General features: G+C 50.7%; 1 protein-coding gene across 3 annotated transcripts in view; it reads left to right on the forward strand.

Moving 5' to 3' along the window:
- EEFSEC (eukaryotic elongation factor, selenocysteine-tRNA specific) overlaps positions 1 to 13,345 on the forward strand; it is a 252,616-nt gene that overhangs the window by 179,057 nt on the left and 60,214 nt on the right. For all 3 annotated transcript variants that reach the window (XM_025922542.2, XM_086697291.1, XM_086697292.1), the window contains exon 5: positions 6,265 to 6,921. In XM_025922542.2, coding sequence (XP_025778327.1) covers positions 6,265 to 6,921 — 657 coding nt within the window. The remainder of the gene's footprint in view (positions 1 to 6,264; positions 6,922 to 13,345) is intronic.

Consider the following 13,345-nt stretch of genomic DNA (forward strand, 5'->3'; position numbering starts at 1 on the left):
GTCACGATCTCACGGTCCGTGAGTTCGAGCCCCGCGTCAGGCTCTGGGCTGATGGCTCGGAGCCTGGAGCCTGTTTCCGATTCTGTGTCTCCCTCTCTCTCTGCCCCTCCCCCGTTCATGCTCTGTCTCTGTCTGTCCCATAAATAAATAATAAAAAAAAAAAAAAAAAAAAAAGTTGAAGAAAAAAATAAATAAAAACACACCCCTCACCCTCATGAAGGTTACATTGCAGCGTGGGAGAGACAGTCAGTAAACAAATATATATGTCAGCTAGTGGTGAGTGCTATGAAGAAGAGTGAAACACAGAAAAGAAGATAGAGAGGAATGAGGAGTTCTTATTACAGAGTCAAGGATGGACTCTGATAAAGTTTATTTACTTTGAGAGAGACCGAGAGCACAAGTGGGGAAGGGGCAGAGAGAGTAGGGGACAGAGGATCTAAAGCAGGCTCTGCACTGACAGCAGCGAGCCCGATGTGGAGCTCAAAGTCACAAAGTGTGAGATCGTGACCTGAGCTGAAGTCAGACACTTAACCAACGGAACCGCCCAGGTGCCCCAAAAATGGACTCTGATAAAGAAACTTCTGAACAGAGGGGCACCTGGGTGGCTCCGTTGGTTAAGCGTCTGACTTTGGCTCAGGTCATGATCTTGCCATTCCAAGTTTGAGCCCTACATCAGGCTCTGTGCTGACAGTTCAGAGCCTGGAGCCTGCTTCTGATTCTGTGTCTCCCTCTCTCTCTCTGCCCCTCCCCTGCTTGCTGTCTCTCTCAAAAATGAATAAACGTTAAAAAAACTTTTTTAAAGAAACATCTGAGCAGATAGGAAGGAAATAAGGAAAAGAGAAATAATGTGTATGGGGAAGAACATCCCAGTCAAAGGCACTGGCAAGTGCAAAGGCCCTGAGGTAGGAACAACCTTGATGTGTTCCGGGAGCAAGAAGTAGGAAGGCTCATGTGACTAAACTGGCTTGAATGGGGGCTGAGGGTGGAAACCTAGCTAATGAAGTCAGAGAAATGACAGGAGCTGACTATATGGCCTTGGGGTCCTAGCGAAGACATTAGTTTTACAGAGCAAAATGGGAAGCCACTAGAGAGCTCAGAGGTGAAACTGCAGAGTCATATCTTATATTTAAGCCGCTTTATGGAGAACAGGCTGCAGGGAAAGGGGCAATAGCCAAAGCCAGGTGGGCCTGAGACCAGGATGGGCAGTGGTTACAGAGGGAGGGGCTCAGGTGCCGGCCCTGTTTGGAAGGTGAGGCCTGCTAGAGCCCCCGATGGCTGGGTAGGGTATGAGAGAACAAGGAGAGTCAAGGGGGAACCCACCGTTTTCACACGAGCAACCAGAAGCGCAGAGCTGCCGTTTCTGAGACGACCAGACGTCTAGGTGGAAAAAGGCCAGAGGCAGTTAGGTGTGTGAGCCGTCTTCTCCTAGTCCCCGACCTCCACCTGCAGCCTCCACGTCTCCTGGAGCTCTGACCTCTGTGCTCACCCAAGGCCTGCTGCCTTTCCTCAGCTGCCTCGCAGGCCTCTCCTGGGCACAGGTCACTTAGCTGCCCCTCCCCACCTCAGCGTTGGGCTGTTCCTCCAGCCGGAGCCTCAGTGTCCATCTGAGCGTGTCTCCATCGTCCCCATGTCCGGTCTATCAGCACATCCCCACAATGTACTGCATAAAGAACTCTTGGGGTAGCTTCCTTGCTGGTTTCCCTATGTCCTTTCTGGCTTCTCCACACCGTGTAGCCAAAGTGACCTTTTCAAAGTATGCATAGCAGGTGTTATTCTTATGCTCAACCCCAGGTCACCATTGCCACCAGGGGCTTCTGTTGTCCTTCCCACGGTGAAGGTGGCTGGCCTGTGTCTCCATCCCGATGCCGCTGCCCCTGGCCGGTTCCCTGCCAGCCAGCCAGCCCACCGCTTTTCGGTCCCTTAACCAGGCCATGTTCTTTCCCCCCCTCAGGGTCTCAGGCCTGCTCTGCTGCTCCCTCTGCCTGGATCCCCTATGGGTGGTTTCTTCTCTTCCCTCTGGTCTCAGCTTTAGTACCACCTCCTCAGGGAAGCCCTCCCTGATGACCCAGGAAGGATTACATCCCCCAGCTATTCTCTCTCATAACACCTCTCCATGGTTTTGTAATTCTGAATTTATTAATTGATGATTTTATTAATGTCTCCCCCGCCCCCAATGGTAGACTCCAGAGTCCATTCTGCTCACCCCGTATCATTCCAGGGCCTGGGCCTGCTACATGAGAGAAACTTGATAAATACGTGTTGAGTGAATGCACACACAGTGTGCCACCACTCCCCTTGGATATTAGTAAATATGAGTGAGTTGTTGAATGGATGGATGGAATCCCTCAGAGTTGGCTAGAAAATGAAAGGCCGTTTTTCTCCCCCTTCTTGAGTTGGCAAAACTACTTTCCCGTGTTTTTTGGTGTCCTAGATGGGATCTTACGTTCTTAAAGGATACCCTGTAAACGTGGGCTTGGCGATAGGTCCGTGTGGGCGATGCCGTCTGCGTGCACCCAGGAGAGCCCATGGTAGTGCCATGCCACCCTGTCCCCAGCTTTATCGGTTTCACAGTTTCCTGTCTGGGCCCTTGAAATCTTGATTTGCACAGTTATTTGTCTTTCTGCTGTTCCCGGTGCCCTCTTAAGGCATTCTTTATCATTTTGGTCCTAAGAACACAAGCCCCGTTGAAAAGAGAACATGCCTGTGACAAAGCCTGCTTACAGATGGGCTTGATGGTGGGGGTGGGGGCTGGCAGGGTGGCACAAGGCCCTGAGCCCTCTGTCACAGGAAGTGTCATAAACCCAAGGATCCCGCTCAGGCCCCGGCCAGTCTGGAGTCTCAGCTCTGTGCTTTGCCAGGTGTGTTTTTGCCACGGGGGGCATTTCTCTTCCAGAATCAGATGCAGCCATTCTCTTCCGATGGGCTGGGTGTGTAACTGGGTCTGCCATAAGCAGCATTTTCAGCCACCCTCTGTGCTAGGCACTGAGGATGCAGCAGTAGGAACATGGCCCCTGGCTTCGGAATTTAAAAGGCAAAAAAAAAAAAAAAAAATGTGACAGGCAAAAATGAAGAAATCTGGCTGTGCCAGATGTTGGAGAAGACCTATATCCATTGAGAGTCTCCAGCCTGTGGTGGAAGTGTACATTGATACTTTATTTATCTAGGAGACACGAGCAGTCGCCCCTGACCCAGCAGTTCTGGTACAGGGCCTGTGTCTTCCAGAACCCCTCCTAGCACTGTGCACCAGGCAGGATTCCTGTGTGAGAGGGCATTCACTGCATCCTCTTCCCGCGAAAACCTGGAAACGACCCATGTGCACACCAATAGAAGAGTGAATGGGGGTCGGTGCGTGCCTTGTGCCAGACAGCATCAGCAACAAATGAACTGCAGGTGTAGGCAGCACGGACACGAACTCCGAAGTTCAAAAACTCAGAAAACAAAGCAAAGTATTGATTAGGCATATGTACTACATATGTAGTGAGTCTCTGCTCAATCATGTACACACACATATATATATAAAGAAAGGAATGCCACACACCAAATTCAAGAGAATGGTTGCCTCCAGCTGGTGGGCAGGCAGGAGAGCTAGGTGGGGGAGGAGCACAGAAGGAGATGGAACTTACTGGTAATGTTGTAGTTCTCAGGGTGCACGATGGGGCCACAGGTATTTACTATATTGTCATTTAAGTCAGTAGATACACAGAGGCACAGACTGGCAGAGCCATGAGGCAGCAATGACAGCTCAGTGCATCCGGTTCAGAGCAACCCAGGGAGAGTAGCCAGTTCAGTCTGGAGCAGGCAGGGATGCCATGCCAGGAGGTACCCTGAGAGCCAGAGTTTCGGGATGAATGGGAATTTCAGGTGGAAGAAGTCCTGGGGAGAAGGAGCCTCACGGGCAAAACGCAGAGGCATACAGGGCCCTGCGTTCTGTATGTAGGGAATGGGGTTCTGTATGTAGGGAATTGCTCAAGCTTGCCCTGGTTGGGGCTTGAGGTGCTGGAAGAATATGGGGCAGGAAGAGAGCTGCCAAGGCAGGCCGTGTTGCAGGAGGCTCCAGGGAAGGCCATGCGGGAAAGCCAGGCAAGCCGAAGTCCTTGGTGGGGCAGCACAGAGGGCGTCAGGAGGTGCAGGAGCCCCTATCCACCCTGAGCAGCTCACCTGATGGGGGGGCGGCGGCCAGGGGGCCGATCCTCCCGTAGAATTTCAGTTGACCAAAGGATCGTCCTGCTCACCACAGCTTCGCCCAAGAGGTTTGAAAGCAGTGGTGCAGAGCAGGGGAGCCCGTGTAGAGGTTGGTGCCAAAGAATTGCATCATCCAACATGTGTTTGAGAAAGGCGGCCTGGAGAAGGGAGTGGGGTGGGGTGGGGGCCAGAGGACAGCTCACCAGGCGGCCACAGGCCTCAGGGGAAGAGTTGCGATTCGGGGCCTGCCTCTCTGGGCAGACGCTTAGTGTAAGATAATATTCTCCAGTTACTCTGAGATGCATTCCTGAAAATCTTAGTTTCCCGTCGCCCTTGTAGACCATTTTAGAGGTGTTTTATGTTTCTCTTTGATTGATCTTGGCTGTGGCTTTTGACACCACACTTCTCACTTTCTCTGCTCCCTGACCTCATGGTTAGGTAGTTAATGATCTTTAAACAAACACTTGAGTATTATGGCTCTCCAGGAAAGGGCCTGGCCTCCTGCGCCCGGTATCAGCTCAGCATTCTCCCTTTATCCAGGGAAAAAGAGAGTGTTCCACATACCCAGGCTTTGTAGATGGGGATGCTTGAGACCTAAAGGCCAGTGTCTTTAATTTAACAAGTTTTGATGGCAGGTTTTCTGAAATCTATTACCCATCTTTTTGCTGCACTAAGCAGAAATCTGTGAATGTGATTTCATCTCCTCTCTGACAGTGGCTCTTAGTAGGAATGTCCATTGATTTCATGAACGTTTATTAGAGCCTTTCCTATGTCTGTTCCTGATTTACAAACTGTGGGTGCAGAGATCTGCCCAGTGTAGTAGTTAGTGTGATGGTTTCCAAACAGAGATAAGATCAGGTTACTCCTTTGCCTAAACTCCTCGGTGACTTCCGGCCTGCCCGGCCTCCCCTCCCTGTCCTCCCTGCCCTCCCTGCCCTCCCTGCTACAGCCCTTCTGCCTCTTTGTTTATTTCTCAGACTCACGGAACCTCTGTCCCAGCCTGTACATTCATCAGCTCCTCTGTGCAGAACTATCTTTTCCTGGACCTTCACACAACTTCTTATAATCAGGTGATAGCTCAGACATCACCTGTACAGAAGTCTTCCCTGACCACCGCTCCGAAAAGCCAGACCTTTCCCCAACCCTGGGCCTTCTCTAGATGTTATATATGAACACATATTATACATAATGTGGCGTACGTACTATATGTAATATGTATAGTATAGTATAGTATTATATATACCATATATATTTAATATGGTATACTACATGTACTATATTATATGCCATATGCTATGTATAATATAGTATGCTATATATAATGTACATATGTAATTATGTTATATACATATGTAATTATTGTTATATTTACACATAAGATTTGTATGTTAATTCTGTCTATATAGACTTAGTTCATTTGTTGTGTTTATAGTTTGGTTGTTGTTTCTCACTCTATTCATACCCCTAAAACGGTCTCTGGCACACTGCGGTCCCCCAGGGACTGTGTGTCCAGGGAGTGAGGAGTGGCCTGCCCTGGAGAAGCCCACAGGCTAGCAGGCAGGCTGGCGCAGAGTGGGCCCTGACTGCAGAGAAGTCTGTGTATGACTCAGAGGGGCTGGGGTAGCACCGGAGAGGGACAGATCCTGCCCGCTGGGGGTCAGGGCAGACTTTCCAGAGCAGTGGTGTTTGGCCCAGGTTTTCAAGGACAGGTGGTCATGGCTTGGCAGGCTGAGGACCTGGGGGGGTGGGGGGGAGGGCGTTCTACATGCAGTGGTGAGCCTGTATAGAGGGCTCAAGGCAAGAAAGTGCTGGAATGGAGCCTGGGGCAGAGCGGGGACTCAAACGACAGAGGGAGCTACAGTAGCACAGGACTTGGCTGCTGTGCCTACCCCCCACATGCTGGACTAGTGTGCTGTGTGGACCCGGGCCCCAGACCGCCCCAGTGCTCCCCTAGGCTGGCATGCCAGGTGCCAGGTGCCAGGTGAGTGTTGGCAGCTCTGGGACAAGGACTTCTCCAGCTGGAGCCCCTCCCTCTTGCCTCAAGGCTCTTTGTTTCATGAGCTTTCTCTTTTGCTACACCAGGTGGTGAAGAAGGTGAAGTCCATGCAGATGTTTCACATGCCCGTCTCGTCAGCTATGCAGGGAGACCGACTGGGCATCTGTGTCACCCAGTTTGACCCCAAGCTGCTGGAGCGTGGCCTGGTGTGTGCCCCCGAGTCCCTGCACACTGTCCATGCAGCCCTCATCTCTGTGGAGAAGATCCCGTACTTCCGGGGGCCCCTGCAGACCAAGGCCAAGTTCCACATCACAGTGGGCCATGAGACGGTGATGGGCCGCTTGATGTTCTTCAGCCCTGCCCCTGATAGCTTTGACCATGAGCCTGTGCTAGACTCCTTCGACTTCTCTCAAGAATACCTCTTCCAGGAGCAGTACCTAAGCAAGGATTTGGCACCAGAGGTGACAGACAGTGGTGAGGCTGACAAGAAGACGGGCCAGGCCACGGGAGGCCACTGTCCTCGGCAGCAGTGGGCCCTCGTGGAGTTTGAGAAGCCTGTCACCTGTCCTCGGCTGTGCCTGGTGATCGGCTCAAGGCTAGATGCAGACATTCATGCCAACACGTGCCGGCTGGCTTTCCACGGCATCTTGCTCCACGGGCTGGAGGACAAGGACTATGCCGAGAGTTTCTTGCCCAGGCTGAAAGTATATAAGCTCAAGCACAAGCATGGCCTCGTGGAGCGGGTAAGTAGTCCGTCTGCCCATCACCCTTCCTTGTCAGGCTCGGATGGCCAAGATGGGCATGGTTGGGGTCCGTAATGAGAAGCAGGAAGACCTTAGCGGCCTTCTGGTCCCAACTTCTGAGGTTTTTGAACAAGGAAGCTGAGGCCCCGTGTGGTCAAGTGGCCTGGGTTCTCTCTGCCCGTGGTCATAGAGCCGGGGCCTGAACTCAGGTCGGCAAGCTCCACCTCACCTGCCCCCAACCAGCCACCCCTACCCTCTACTTTGGCAGAGGAGGGCAGGGCAGCCCTGGCCCTCACTCAGTCCGGGTCCGGACAGCAGCACTTCAGCTGGGCCAGAAGCCAGTGTATCAGTGGCCTCCCTGAACTTCAGATAGGGCGCTGGGCCCTGCCCCTGACAGCCTGATGACCAGGCCCTGGCTCTTGTGGCCTCAGCGGGGGCTGAGCCTCCATCAGGCAGAGTGGCTGCTGGGTCTGCCCCAAGCCAATCGTATCAAAGGAGAGAGCACAGCTGGTCAGTGCAGGGCAGGCCTGGCCAAGCATGTCCTCAGCCTGTGGGGTTGGGGAAGGGGGGTGCCAGAGGGCAAGAGGTGGAAAGGTACAGGAAGGTGACATGGCAGGAGGCCCCGGGCTGCTGGCTTCCTGGGGTCCCTGTCACCATCACTGGAGGCAGGTCTTTAGATGTGGGTGAACCAGTATGGTTCCCAGACCTTTCATGAGGGTGGCCTAGAGCCTGAAAGGGTTCAGAAATCCTCGGATTACCTCCTGTCAGGTGGGCCCTGCCCACCCACTTTGTCTGTCCCTGTAGGTCTCACTGGGAATCCCTGCCTCCTGGGCCTTGAAGACATGGGTGAAGACATCCTTGCTCCCTGGATGTGCACCCCTGTGGGGCAGGGGTGGCTGTGGGTGGTCCTGGGACTTGTCTCTGAGCCAGGTGAGCGCGGTGGTGATAAGGCCCCAGTGTTGGGGACTTAGGCTCCAGTGGGGTCTACCCTGAGGCTCTCAGCAGGCCTGCAGTTTTGCTATTTCTTAGCAAGATGAGGGTCACCCCTCCTGGTGCAGCCCTGCCCACGTCAGCTTAGGCTCCAGCATGGTGTCTGATCCTTACCAAGCAGGCACTCAGGAGAAAGTGTCAGGGCCTTGGGCACCGGACAGTGTTGGGGTTCCATTGCCACCTGTCTCTTTCCCTTCTTTCGGATCCCCAGATCTTCCAGATCTCTTTCTCCTCTGGCACTCTCTGTCACAGTGGAAACCCCCACTCCCCTCCTCCCTGTCTTGGGTTTCTTCCCGGTGGTCAGGCCCTGTATCTAGACCTGCCCTCTGACCTCAGCCCCTTCTTCTCCTGCCTGTATCGAGACCTGCCCTCTGATGAGGGAATCAGTAGAAGCTTCTTACTTACCTGCTCATATCGGTCTGAAACTCGGGATCCTCAGCTTTGTTAACTCAGGGCTCCACTTCAAGGCCAGCCTTGCCCACTCTGCCAGGCAGGTGTGGTCACCCTGCATTGCTGCCCTGTGTGAGTCTGGGAGCTGGAGCCATGTTGCATCCCCCTCTGCTGTTCTCTGGACAGGGCCTGTCCCTCTGTGGATGTTGGTTTCCTCATCTGTACAGTGGCAGCTTGAACTCCAGGGCTACCAGGAGGGGTCAAGGACCAACCGTGGGGCCACTCAAGGGCTCCATCAGCCCTGGGCCAGCCCTGCGATGCTGATTGAAGACAAAGGTGATAAAGTGCACGTCGCTCGTTTGTCTAGCTTTGTTTATTAGCAGTATCATGAAGTGTAATTATTCTCTGGGGAAGTATCTGTCATGGAGTAATGCCCCACTTGGCGAGCTCACAGGTCTAATTGCCCACAGAGGCCCATTGGTGGGGGAGGAGCCGTTACTTCCTTTGAGAATGAGACGTGTGGGCTTGGACATATTATCAAATGACTCTTGCCTCCTAAGGGCAGTGGGGAGGACCCAGGAGGCAAGTTGACCCAGGCCCTGCCACCAACCTGGGGCATCCCTGGGGCCACCAACCCTTTCCTGCTCAATCCATGGAGGCCAGAAGTGAAGGCACAAGAGCCCTAGACTTGCAGTCAGCAGATCCCACAAAGATACCCTAAGTGGAAAGGCTCCCTCCAACCAGGGCTGGCTTCAGGTGGGGCTGTAGATGTGTGTGGAGGGGACCTGAGACCAGGCTCCTGCAAGGAAGTAAGGGAACAGGCACCCAGGTTCCCCCTACCAGCCCCTTAAGGCTCTGGCTGAGTGGACACCTGTCCTGATGCTGGGGACCTCTGTGCCACAGGTTCCCTTCTGGGCCCAGGAATACACCCGCCCCCTGCTTCCCTCCACGTTATCCCTTCTCTATTTATGCAGCACCTATTGTGTGCCATTACTAGCTGCATACATTATTTTAAATCCTTATAAAAATCCAAGGAGGAAGTTATTACTTTTCCCATATGTACTTTTGCAAAAAAGTATTAAACAGATCACTTTCTTCCTCCTAAAATTATATGTAACTAATTGAGAAAAGTAATATGTGCGCACGATGAAACATAATTCAAACAAAACAAAAAGTTACTCGAAAGAACATTTTCTTCCTACTCTGAATTCAGGCCACCAGAGTGCCTCTACAAAGGCAGTCGCACTAGAAGCTAGCTCAAGAGAGGTGAAGTGACCTGCCCAAGGTCACAGGATGGTAAAGTCAGGATTGGATCCCAGCCCTTACTGGCCTCCACGTCCTTACCTTTCCAGCATGTCAGGTCGATTCTTGTCCAGTGAGTTGGGAGGCTTGGGTGCTCTTAAGAAACTGGAGCCTCCTTGGTGGGAGACTTTCCTTCCTTGTAAGGTTGGTAAGGCATTGACCTTGGGAGTCACACGGACTGTGCTCAAACCCTGGCTATGCCACATAACCACCGTATGCCTTGTGCAGCCATTTTCTTTCACCATCCTCACTCATTTGTGGAGCAGGCAGTTTTCCTCTCAGGGTCATTTTGAAAGAGCCACAATAGCGTGTGGCTTCATATGCGAGAGTTGAGTCCAGCTCAGGGGAAGGAGGAAGATTTCCTCGTGTAGCTAACCAGCAGGCCTGGTTTATTCCAAGAGGTGACCCTGTTTGCTTTGAGCAGGACTCAGAGTGTACAGAGATTTTCAGATAGCTTGGCTGGCCACAGCCTTTGCCTTGCAGCAGACCCGTCAGATGTGCAGGCCTGGGCTTCAGTCCCAGCCTGACCACCTCCTAGTGTGGAAACATGGGCTGGTCATGAGACTTCCCTGTGTCCGGAGAATTTCACAGCACTGCACCATGGGGTGAGATGTAGGTGAGCTGGGGGAGTAGATGAAGGTTCCGAGATCAGTGCTTGGCTCCTACTCTGTGTTTGCTGTCTTATTGTTATTAGTTTAGCCCTTAAAGTCCCAGAATGATATTCCAATCCTTTCCCCAAGACTTCTGTTCCTCTCTGAAGCACAGAGACCTCCCTCCCTCCGCCGCCCCGGTCCCTGTCAGGAGGCAGCCAGGACTGCTGGAAGTGGCATGTTTGGGGAGGAAACTAAGAGCCAAGCTGGCTGCTGGGTGTGGTTGACAAGGGCAGGGAGTACCCAGTGCTGATCTTTTCCCAGCTGTGCTTGCCTGCCTCTGAAAAATTCCTAGACACATCACAGCTATCTCCCGTCCCTAGGCATGTCTCTGTTCAAAGACATCTCCAGGAGGCCAAGCCATCTTGAAAAGATTAAATCCAGTCTCCTGGGCAGGTTCTTCACCACCGTGGTGAACCAATTCCCAGCCCTTGCTCCATGATGCTGGGCAAACTCATTGTGTCTACTCTGCAAAACCCAGTCAGCTTTCTGGGAGCTCGACTTGGGCCTCTGAGACATCCTCCGTTTACAACCAAGGAAGGCCCAGCCCTCTATAGATGTGTGTTGAATAAACGTTTTCCACCTGGACAGACTTAAGGCATACAGTCCTGGGCTCATTGCCTAAAACACGCTCTTCATTCATATATTCAGATGTTTTCCTCAGCTCCTGTGTATGCCACGCACTGCGGGTACAGCAAGACAGAGTGCTTGTTCTCATGGGAGAGACTTGACAAGGAACAGTACCTTAGATGCCTTCAGGTAGTAGTAAGTTCTAGAAAGAAAGTGACAGAGTGAAGTAAATACACAATGCTGCGGACAGTGCATGGCCCATACAGGGGCCAGCCATCTGCCCTCCCCAGGTTTTCTCTTCCTTCTGTGCTCTGCTTCACTTGCTCACATCGGAAGATGGGTCAGGCTCCCTTCTAGATGTGGCCGTACTCATTACTGTTGTTTTGAGTGTCTGTGGCCTGTAGGACACAACCAAGCAACTGGTCTTGCCCCAAATCTAATCATCTTCAATAAGCTTGTTTTCTCTGGATACTTTTTTTTAGTTGCTGCAATCAAACACAATTTAATTAACTTACCACCAGTAAATGGCTTTCCTTTGCTTGGCTAACAAATGAGCCACTTGGAAACTTACTTTGATTATAGTTTTATATCCTCTCTCTCTCTCTCTGTCTCTCTGTCTCTCTGTCTCTGTCTCTCTCTCTCTCTCTCTCTCTCTCTGTTGCTGTTTCGTGAAGAAATTCTGCTGTGATGAGATGTACTGCTTGAAGTCATCTCATTTTCTTTTTCTGTGAGCTGGGAATATTCTGATGTCAGTATATGCTGTATTTTATTTTTTTTATTTTTTTTTTCAACGTTTATTTATTATTTTTGGGACAGAGAGAGACAGAGCATGAACAGGGAAGGGGCAGAGAGAGAGGGAGACACAGAATCGGAAACAGGCTCCAGGCTCTGAGCCATCAGCCCAGAGCCCGACGCGGGGCTCGAACTCCCGGACCGCGAGATCGTGACCTGGCTGAAGTCGGACGCTTAACTGACTGCGCCACCCAGGCGCCCCTATGCTGTATTTTATTAACACAGCCAGTAACAAACACAGAGCTTTGCCATGTGATTCGACAAAATAATAATCCACACCTCACTGAGCATTGTTGAAAGTGTGACATTTGAAGTCCACTTGTCCTGTTTTGACATGGCGCCTATGCACTGGTAATAAAAATGAATAAATAAAACATGTAGCCAGGTGAGACACTGTGGAGCCATCCCAGAGTTCCTGCACCCAGCAGCTCCTAGGTTTCTGTCACAACTGCTCAACTCTGCCACTGTGGCACAAAAGCAGCTGCACCAAGGTAGGAACAGGTAGGTGTGGTGAGGGGCCAGTAAAAGTTTATTTAGGGACACTGAAATTTACTTCTTATAGTTTTCATATGTCATGAAATGTTCTTCTTTTGATGTTTTTCAATCCATTAGAAAACAGAAAAAACATTCTTAGCTTGAAGACCGTACAAAAACAGATACTGGGCAGAATTTGGGCCTCTAGCTATTTGTTCACGCTTGGTCTAAATGGTAAATATGACTCTTGAAACAGATTGAGCATCCTGCAAGGAAAATCTAATCACCATCTACAACCACAAGTACTCTACTCTCTCTGCATTCCTCAGGAACTCCTAGGACTCGAGGACTTGAGGACTCTCTGCATTCCTCAAGAACTCCTAGGAAGGGAGTTCAGGTTACTAGAAACACTCCAGGGGTCTCACCTGAAGGGGAGAAGAAGGGAAGTGAAGGTGTTCTAAAGGCCTAGCCTTTCTCAGGGGAGGGCTTGGGGAAAGGAATTAGAGTATATGGTGGTGAGGGAGATGCTTAGTATCCTGTTTTCAGGTAAAAGTATAGAAATATGTATAAGATTATAAGCACAGAGAAAGGGGAAGAAGCTATGAATGGACCAGGAAAGTGTAGCACTTCCACACACACAAAGGAAAATCTGGAATGAATTTGATTAAACCAACAAAAATGAAGGAAACAAAAACATTGTTCATAAATAATGACAAAAACAGGAGGAATAAGAGTGTTAGTCATTACACTAAACGTGAATGGCCAATTTCTCCTCTGTAGTACAGAGTATGATAGATTGGATTAAAACACAAAACCCAGTAATATGCTACTTATAGGAAACATGCAATGGTAAACAAAGGTTAGGAATAAAAGGACGGACAGAGAAATGTCAGGAGACTGTGAACAAAAAGAAAGTATGAGTGGTCATGCTAATTTCAGACAAGCTAGAATTTAAGACAAAAATACTTACCAAGATAGAGAGAGATACCATGTAATGATAAAGGCATGGTTACAAACTTGCACCTGCCAAACATATAAAAACAAAATCTGTTAGAAATTCAAGGAGAACTTGGTTAAAAAAAAAAAAGGAGTGATAATTATAGTGGGGCACATTAGAATGCAGTTTCCAGAATTGGACAGGCCTGCTAAACAACAGGTAAGGAAGGACACAGAGGTGTAACACAATTCCTACACTTGATTTCTAAATAGATAAAAACCCTTATATCCCTCAGACAGAGAAAATACCCTTTCTCCTT

This window comes from Puma concolor, chromosome A2, assembly GCF_028749965.1.
Source record: "Puma concolor isolate L17-30 chromosome A2, mPumCon1.1.hap2, whole genome shotgun sequence".
In the NCBI taxonomy this organism is placed as follows: Eukaryota; Metazoa; Chordata; class Mammalia; order Carnivora; family Felidae; genus Puma; species Puma concolor.